At 41.5% G+C, this 10,196-nt stretch overlaps 1 protein-coding gene across 1 annotated transcript; it reads left to right on the plus strand.

The window, feature by feature from the left end:
* The first annotated feature begins 5,873 nt into the window (after window positions 1-5,873).
* Window positions 5,874-8,859, plus strand: LOC148683908 (vomeronasal type-2 receptor 26-like). Its single transcript, XM_088654652.1, has 3 exons — window positions 5,874-6,302; window positions 7,220-7,460; window positions 7,958-8,859. The coding sequence occupies exons 1-3, from the start codon at window positions 5,874-5,876 to the stop codon at window positions 8,857-8,859; spliced, it is 1,572 nt and encodes a 523-aa protein (XP_088510778.1).
* The last annotated feature ends 1,337 nt before the right edge of the window (window positions 8,860-10,196 follow it).

The raw sequence follows: 10,196 nt of genomic DNA on the forward strand, positions 1-10,196 counted from the left end.
TAATATTTCTGTGGTAAAATCTGTTTAATTTTTTTTAAGGATACCCATCATACATATGCCTCTTGGAAAATGACCCTGTCCAATTGAAAAAGTAGCAAGACAGCCAGACCAGGACTCCAGGAGGCATAATTCAAGAGCAAGCATTCTGCTTCTCCTGAGATGCATGCTGGTGCCTCTATTACTGCATTGCAGCATTTCTTTGAATCCTAGCTGGAAGAGTGAGCAAGCAGCAGTGAAGTATAAGAAGACAGAGCTAGATTTGTGCTATGTCACCTGCCCTCTGCCTCCTAAGGTAGCCTGCTGCCTTCATGTGTCTTGTCAGATGCTGTCTCATCCTCCGTGTTTAAGTGGGGAATGGGGGAAGGCTAACTACTCCTTCAGTTCAGCCAACAAAATGTCTGAGATCAGCCCTGATTTATTGGGTGGCAGCCATAGTCTAAGCTGATTTTTGTGATTTCAAATGCAAGGAAAAGGAACTAGTTCAAACATTTGTCTAAGCGGTTAATCCCCACAAAAAAAATTACCACTCTTTTTGACCAATATACTTTTGCAAGACTGAATGAAACATGAGATTGTTTCTGTCCTAAGTGGGGGGAGAGGATCAAATCATAATTTGCGATTTTTTAAAAATAAAGAAATTATTTGTCATGTCGCTGGGTTAGGTGTACAAGTCTAACTTTGGTGTTCCCAACAGACACAGTGCTGCCCCTAGTTAATATAAAGTATGTATTACTATTCCACTCTAATGACATTGGCTTCAGAGTGTGAAAATTTCTAAGGGAAAAGTCTAGTGTAAGAAATTGTGTCCTGCCTAAAAGAGGGCACGTGTTGCGGTGAGAACTGGAGACTGACCTCTTGGTTGTGGGTGGGTCCATTGGATAGTCACAACACCCGATTGGTAGGTCCCTCGATGCTGGGTTTCAATCTGGCCAATGGGCTTGCAGTCTAAATGGATTGAGGGAACTATATAAACCCATGCACTAGAGCTTCCTCTTTCGGCTTGTGCATCGGAACACCTGCTCACCTCTCCCTAATTTTAGGGCCTTTTGCGATTGACCTTGCTATGCCGTTGTGTGTTGTCTGTCGTTGGGACAGGGGCATGGCAGGAATTTTCCCACGGCTGATTGGCTGTTGCCATTTGGGTTTCACCTGTCGCGTAGCAATTCATCAGAACTTGTAAGGTTGTGGATAGGCACTGGTTCATGTGATAGGAATGGGAGAATGGTCTTGCCATACCTATGTGAATGGTATTCCGTTAAAGGAATCTAGGGACTCAACTTGGTTTGGCCAACCCCTGAAAAGGGGTTGTGTCCATGCCTGAGTCCAGGGGAGCATCTGGGGAGTGAATAGAGTCCACTCCCAGGGTTTTCACCATCCTCAGGTGTTCACCCTTGGCTGACCTATGATAGAGCTGTGGGTCAGCGCTACCTGCAAGGGTGTAGGGAGCGAGTTGAACCAGAGCCTATGCAACCATTCACTTTTCTGTAATCAATAAATTTGTGGCCTAAATTCTGCCAAAAACCAAAACTAAAATTTGAGACAAATGTGTCTTTATTTAGGAGGGAGGTCTCTGGGTCTGAAAACGCAATAACAATTTGAGAGGCATACAGGTGAAAAAGAAAGGAAGCACCTTTAGTATGCAAAAAATAATAATCACAATTTTATAATGCAGTAGAATGATAATGTACAAGATGTACCACCATCTAATAAAAATGTGATACTCCAGTACTACCAGATACTAGCAGTAATATAGGTATGTCTGATTTTACTGTGTTTGAATCAGTTGTGAACATAAGAAATAATTAAAAATGGGTGAAGAAGAATTAAAGAAGGTGGATATCATGAATAATGAGGTAAGAAGTCCCAGAGCAAACTCTAATTGATATTAAATGCTTGCATTTTTATAGAACTCTAAATACAGTTTTAGAAGGCCCAAAATCTAAGAGTTTTTCCAAGGCAGTCTTGATCTCTTTGTTTCCCATGCTGTAGACGAATGGATTCACTATAAGCAGGACAATGAAACTCTTCAGATGTGGAGGGGAAAAGTTTTTCTTCAGCAATCCCTCAGAGAAGTCGCAACTTCAAACTGGAGATTAGCCTGCCCATTAATTATCAAAAGAACTATAATTATTTCCTCTCTTGTAGTTAGAACCCCAAAGAATTGCAGTGGCCACCAGCAAAAACAGAAAATGAAAGAATTACAACTTTTGTAGGATGATATAAATATATGGTACCTCATAGCATTCCAATCTGGGGCCAGCACAAAATACACACAAGACACCTCCACTTTGATATCTGATGTTTTGCATTTTAAGTTGGACCCTTAAAAGATGAAAATAGAAGGAAACAGGAGCATCCATGTCAGAGGCAAGGAAAAATTGCAAACTTTTGAAAATGAAGTCTGTATTGGTGTTGAATAGTTTATTTTTTTCTGATTTTGTTACTATCTTATACATTTTGTGTGTTATTAAAATAGTATAAATAGCCCTGTGATCTTTTGGTGAAGGGCTGTATAGAAATAATAATAATAATAATAATAATAATAATAATAATAATAATAATAATAATAATATTGTATTCTGGATTGACATTCTAGTAGCATTTCTTCTGATACTGCTTCCTCATATGGCATGCAAGGACCACATTCTTAACTGCATGGTTAAAGATCCACACTCTCCACTTCATGACTATCAACAGCCAGGTGACCTCTTCATTGGTGGAATTGTTTCCCAGAGTATCATCGTCTCCAATTTCATACCTTTCACAGAAGTACCACCACAGACTCCGCATGAAGAGCTTCTGTAAGGAGTTTGTTTTTAATGCATTATTCTTTCTGTCAATTGAGTGATGTGTCTTGGGAGCTGCGATGACCTGAGTTTGTCTCACTTTTAAAGGGTTTCACTGTGGGACCTCTACTAATATTGTTTGCAGCACCAGGCACTCAGTTAGCTGCAATGCAGAAGTACTCCAACTTTCATATGGTTTGCTTATTTAATCTTCATATAGGACCACTAAGAAAAGTTTTGCCTCAATAAATTGCCTATTTAAAAGCTCTAGTAATGAAGATGGTGATAATCTTAGAAGATGCTGTACACAGGTGAGGGGAAATGTTCAGCCAAGGTCCGTATTCACCCTTCGCCTCTAGAGTCACATGCCAGCATATCTAAAATCTCTTGTTTACAACATTTACAGGTACTGTACACAAAACGCACACATGCATAAAGGACACACACACAAAACACACATGCATACACATACCCCTCTTCATTGGGGAAATGCCACCTGTAAGGGATGGTTAAAACTCCCAGGAATGGAGATATGTGGAGGATTATTTTTGTAATGAAGGTATAAATTCAAAATTGGTGATTTGCTTTGGTCAGTTCACACAATGAGTTAATCAGATATGTAATATGAGGATAATGAGACAATGAGATAGGGAATAAGAAGTTTATAAGGGAGAAGCATAGTGGAGTTTATTTGTAAATAGGGAACTGATATGGAAGTGCTGGGAAGTTTGTTTTGTGCTTTGTGTTTTATGTTCTTTTATTATCTTTTTTCTTATGGTTTTTTCTTTTTTATTTCTTTCTTCTCTTTTCTGTATTATACGTTTGTTTAATTTTGTATAATTTGGGTATTTTTGGTGCATTTGTGTGGTATGTTGATTTATGTTGATTTAATGTTTAATAACAAATAAAGATATTTTTAACTAAAAAACAAAAATCTCCCTTCTCCTGCCCTCTCTGCTGATACCGCAAATATGGTTTGCTCATTTAACATATTTCAATGGGTGCACTGCATTGTTGCTTCTTTGGAATTGGCCTTTTGACAAAATAAATATATGCTTTTTGCCAATCCTGGATGGAATTGGACAAAAATAGGTGGTAGGGCAGATATGCTCCTCTGCTTGGCTGAAATCAGAAGAGCCCTTGCAGCTGCCTCCTTGCTCCAAGCATGCTTTGGCAGCCCAGTAATGATAGGACACCATAGCTGCCAAGTTTTCCCTTTTCTCGCGAGGAAGCCTATTCAGCATAATGGAATTTCCCTTAAAAAAAGGGAGAACTTGGCAGCTATGTAGGACACTGCAGCAGATGGTGGCTTTAACCCTGTCAATTTACTCCACTGCTGGGGAAGGAGAATTGCTGAGAAAGCTTTATGAGTTTGATCTGGTTGTCTTTGGCCACCAGTGTCCTAGCCCTACTGCAGAATGACATTCTAATACAGAACACATCTCTTCTTCTAGTGTGGTGACAAAGAATTACCAACACATTCTCACCTTGGTGTTTGCAATCAAAGAAATAAATGAAAACCCTCAGATGTTACCCAACATCACCTTGGGTTTCCGCATTTATGACAGCTATTTCACTGCCAAAAGCACCTACCATGCTACAATGCTACTTATATTCACACCATGAAAACATTTCCCAAACTACAAATGTGACATTCAGGATCACCTCATTGCAGTTATTGGAGGACTGGACCCACTGACCTCCTTTCACATGGCAACAGTCTTGGATATTTACAAGATTCCACAGGTAGGGCAGATCCTTCCAGATTTTTAGAGGCGGACACATGGGAAATGTGACAGAAGGAGGTACAATTGGAGCAAATAGAAAAAAATTTTTTTTAAGAGATGGACATCAAATCTAAGCCAAGTAATACACCCCACAGGAATTGATCTGTAAAATCTGAATTAGTGGAATGTACTTTAAAAGCAGAAACTTATCATGGGTCCTGTGGAGACATAAATCAGGACAGAGTGTGGTTGGCAGGATAGGTCTGAAGGGGAGAAGGAGGAAGCCTCTACTTTGGCAGAAGGGGAAACATCAGGACAGTATTTTCAATGAGTCCTACCCCGGTGTCATCAAGGATCCTGGAAGTAGAGTGGGAGTCAGAGGGGTCCTCTTCCACACCTCATCTGGAAAGTGAATTTCCCCCATGAGTAGAGTAAAGGTAAAGGGACCCTTGACCATTAGGTTCAGCCGTGACCGACTCTGGGGTTGCGTGCTCATCTCACGTTATTGGCCGAGGGAGCCGGCGTACAGCTTCCAGGTCATGTGGCCAGCATAACAAAGCCGCTTCTGGTGAACCAGAGCAGCACACGGAAACGTCGTTTACCTTCCCACTGTAGCAGCACCTATTTATCTACTTTGACGTGCTTTCGAACTGCTAGTTTGGCAGGAGCTGGGACTGAGCAACAGGAGCTCACCCCGTCACGGGGATTCGAACCGCCGACCTTCTGATCGGCAAGCCCTAGGCTCTGTGGTTTAACCCACAGCGTGCTGCGTAAATTTTCAGTAACCTGTCACTCAAGCCACAATGCTGCATGGGAAAAATACAATTTTAATGTTCCATAAGAATTGTTCATTTGATGATTGTAGATTTATGTGAAGACTTAAAATAGGAAAAGAAAAGAAAAAACTTGTCTCATTCTCTATTTTCCTTCACATCTCTTTTAGCTTATATATAGCCCTGCTCCAGTGATGAATGACAAAACCCCAGGCCTTTCTTTTTAACAGATGACACCTCAGGAAGCAATTCAGTATGCAGGAATTCTCTCTTTACTTCTGCATTTTAAGTGGATATGGATTGGAATCCTTACCTCCAACGATGAATATGGAGATAGATTTGTCCAAACTGTATCTCCACTTTTCTCCCAAAGTGGTATCTGTTTTGCCTTCATAGAAAGAAGCCACAAACAAACAATTGTCAGTGAAATTAATAGCATGTTTACTCAGGGGGCAAAAATACATGATAAACTCATTGCGAGTAAAGCAAATGCAGTGGTTGCCTATGCAGAATCTTTGGCAAATGTTTTTTTGAGATGGCTCTCATACCTATCAGAACACCAACATGTGACAAGCAAAGAAAAAGGTATGGTGTGGATACTGACAGCCCAGATGGAGCTCACATCTATCACATATCAAAGGACTTGGAATATAGACATGATCCATGGTGCTCTCTCCTTCTCAATTCACTCCAAGGATCCTTCAGGATTTCAACAATTTCTTGAGAATAGGAAACCTCTGCATGCAAAAGGAGATGGCTTCATCCTGGACTTCTGGCAACATGCATTTGGTTGTATATTCCCAAATAGAGTAACTGACACATTGGATGGGGATTTCTGTACTGGGGAAGAGAAATTGGAGAGTCTTCCTGGGCCCTTTTTTGAAACAAGGATGATTGGCCACAGCTACAGCATCTACAATGCTGTCTATGCTGTGGCCTATGCTTTACAAACTATGTTCTCATCTAGACTGGGGGCTGAAAGGGGGCTGAAGCTTTGGAATCTACAGTTCTGGCAGGTAATGGACCCCTGGGCTACAGCACCTAGACTGTCTATGCACACCAGGCTCAAACTGCCAAGTAAACTGACTCCCAAGCTTCATATGGCTCCCAATTTCCTATTACTTCATTTCCCAATGAAGTACGAAAAATCCTGTCTGTAACTAGCTATATCTACACCAATATATTATCTACCCTTTTAGACAATTATATACTCAGAAAACTTTTTTTTTAAAAAAAAACTATGAGAATCCATTTGCTTCTGGGTGTATTTTAAGGAAACTTACTTATCAAACCTTTATTGGGCATTTTGTTTTTTTTAAGGAAACTACCAGTCAGGAATAGGGACACGGGTGGCACTGTGGGTCAAACCACAGAGCCTAAGGCTTGCTGATCAGAAGGTTGGCGGTTCGAATCCCTGTGATGGGGTGAGCTCCCACTGCTGGGTCCCAGCTCCTGCCAAGCTAGCAGTTCGAAAGCACGTCAAGTGCAAGTAGATAAATAGGTACCGCTCCGGCGGGAAGGTAAACGGTGTTTCTGTGCTCTGCTCTGGTTTGCCAGAAGCGGCTTAGTCATGCTGGCCACAAGACCTGGAAGCTGTACACCGACTCTCTCGGCCAGTAAAGTGAGATGAGTGCCGCAACCCCAGAGTCGGTCACGACTGGACCTAATGGTCAGGGGTCCCTTTACCTTTACCTTTACCAGTCAGGAATAACTAAAAAATGTCAAGAAAGCTTCTCAAAAGTAAATTTAACTATATGAAAACTCTTTCTTATTTGGTTATTGCTATAGTTTGAGAAAAGGGCCATAGAGAACAACAAGAACAAAAATTTTTTCATCTAGGAAAAGTGTTTTTATAACTCCCTCTAAAAGATTCAATGCACTCCTGTCATAATGCATCATGCTCTACACTCTTACATTTCCCTTTTCATCCTAGTCCCATCACTTTCTGAGAGGAGTCTCCTTTAACAACAGTGCTGGTGACCAGGTTTCCTTTGACCAGAATGGGGAGTTAGTGGCTGGATTTGTCATTTCCAACTGGATTTTTTCTTCAAACCAATCCTTTCATAGAGTAAAAGTTGGACAGGTTGACCCCCAAGATCTTCAGGGCAATGTATTCAGCATCAATGAGAGTGCCGTAACGTGGCACAGCTGGTTTAATCAGGTAGGAGCCAATTGTTAGTAATTTGAGTTGGCAAGGCCATAGTTTGTTCTTTATTTTGTACTTTAATACTGACATGGACCTCTTTCATTTGTTGATTAGGCAAAGCCTCATTCTGTATGTAGTGAAAGTTGTCGTCCTGGTTTTAGCAAGAAAGTGAAGGAGGGGGATCCATTTTGCTGCTATGATTGCATCCTATGTCCAGAAGGGAAGATTTCAGTCAAAATCGGTAAGAAATCTCCTGGCAAATAGTGTCAAACTTTTTTTGATAAACAACAGAGCACGCCAAAAATAGAGCACCAGAAAGCAGAAGCAAGTGGCAATGCAGCAAATGCAGGTTACAAGTTTATTGCTCCAAAGGATATAAATCTCACTTGCCCCAATCTCCTCTTTAAACATTAGAGTGTTACCAGATGAACATAGAAAAAGGTACATAACCATTACTTTGCATTGTATCCAGTTGCCTTGAAATAGCAGATGCGCAGCATAAAGCACCTATCTTTTCCTTTTCAGATATGAACGACTGCTCTAAATGCAGTTACGTAAGCTATCCAAGCAAGAACCAAGATTCCTGTGTTCTCAGACTGATTTCCTTCTTGTCTTACAATGAACCATTGGGGATGGCTTTGGCCTTTTTTGCCCTTTTCTCTTCCTTGATCACAGCTCTGGTGCTAGCAGCGTTTATGAAGCACCACAGCACTCCCATTGTCAAAGCCAACAACCGGAGCCTCACCTACACCCTCCTTGTCTCCCTCTTGCTCTGCTTCCTTTGTTCATTGCTGTTCATTGGCCAGCCGCAGAAGGTGACATGTCTTCTCCGACAAACTGCTTTTGGAATCATATTCTCAGTGGCTGTTTCTTGTGTGTTGGCCAAAACCACCACAGTGGTCCTGGCTTTCATGGCCACCAGACCGGGATCCAGCCTGAGGAATTGGGTGGGGAAGTCATTAGCTGACTCCATTGTTCTTTCCTGCTCATTTCTCCAAGAAGGCATTTGCTTTCTGTGGTTGGTAACTTCTCCCCCATTCCCAGATGTTGACATTTATTCAGTAAGAGAAGAAATTATATTGGAGTGCAATGAGGGATCTCTGACATTCTTTTACTGTGTTTTGGGCTATATAGGCTTTCTGGCCATTATCAGCGTCAGTGTGGCTTTCCTTGCCAGACATTTACCTGACAGTTTCAATGAAGCCAAATTCATCACCTTCAGCATGTTGGTCTTTTGCAGCGTTTGGTTATCCTTTATCCCATCCTATCTGAGCTCCAAGGGAAAGTACATGGTAGCTGTGGAGATCTTTTCTATTTTAGCCTCTAGTGCTGGGTTGCTGGGGTGCATATTTGCCCCCAAATGTTACATTATTGTGTTGAGGCCTGAGCTGAATAACAGGGAACAGATAATAAGAAGGAAAGCATGACATACCCAAATGTATCTGGGTTCAGTCATATTATGCTGTGCAGTACCTTTTGGCATAGCTGCCAAGTTATCCCTTTTTTAAAGGGATTTTCCCTTATGCTGAATAGGCTTCCTCGCGAGAAAAGGGAAAACTTGGCAGCTATGCCTTTTGGATGCATATGCACTAGTATACCTCTGGGAAATTCACTCTTGGCATTTTCCCATTTGCAGATCTTCCCTAAAGCTCTCCAAATCATTCTTTTCTCCATACAGTAGTACCTCAGGTTAAGAACTTAATTTGTTCTGAAGGTCCATTCTTAACCTGAAACTGTTCTTAACCTGAGGTACCACTTTAGCTAATGGGGCCTCCCACTGCCACCGTGCCGCCACCGTGCGATTTCTGTTCTCATCCTGAAGCAAAGTTCTTAACCCGAGGTACTATTTCTGGGTTAGCGGAGTCTGTAACCTGAATCGTCTGTAACCAGGGCCGGTGCTATTTTTTTTTTTGCATCCTAGGCGAGATCACCTTCCGGCGCCCCCCCCCATTAATAAAAAATAAAAAATAAAATAAATAAAAATGGAAAATAGAAAAAAATAGGGGACTGAAGCCGCTCAACAGCTGACAGCTGCAGTGGAGGTGGTCCCAGGATCACGCTCCCCGTACAAAGCTTCGGAGGCGCGCGGGGAGCGCGAGCCTGGGGCCACCTCGCCGCGCCTCTCAGCTGTTTTTTATTTTTTGTTTTTTATTTTTTTATCAAATCAGTTTTCCACTTTTACATCCATCAAAAATTATTTACTTTGTTGAATTTATCTTAGTGCTGCCAGTGTTTTCAGATTCATAGTTCTTTCCCATACATTCAATAAATGTTTTCCACTCTTCTTTAAATATATGTTATTCTTGCTCTCTAATTCTATTTGTTAAATCTGCAAGTTCTGCATATTCTATCAACTTAAGTTACCACTCCTCTTTAGCTGGGACCTTGTTCACTTTCCATTTTGGGGCTAACAAAATATGGGCGCAGTTGTTGCATAAATATAGGTAATCTTTTCTGACACCTAGAAATTTCTCTCTGGGTTATTCCCAAACGTCTAACAGTCACTTCTTAAACCACATCAAATAAGCAACAACCTCACAGCAACAATGCACACGTCATTCATTTTGAAAAGAAAGGCTGCTGTTTTAAGTACAGCAGCTTAAGGTAAAGGAAAAGGTAAAGGCACCCCTGACCATTAGTTCCAGTCGTGACCAACTCTGGGGTTGCAGCACTCATCTTGCTTTACTGGCCCAGGTCATGTGGCCAGCATGACAAAGCCACTTCTGGTGAACCAGAGCAGCACAAGGAAACGCTGTTTACCTTC

Source organism: Zootoca vivipara, chromosome 12 (assembly GCF_965207765.1).
Source record: "Zootoca vivipara chromosome 12, rZooViv2.hap1.1, whole genome shotgun sequence".
Taxonomy (NCBI): domain Eukaryota; kingdom Metazoa; phylum Chordata; class Lepidosauria; order Squamata; family Lacertidae; genus Zootoca; species Zootoca vivipara.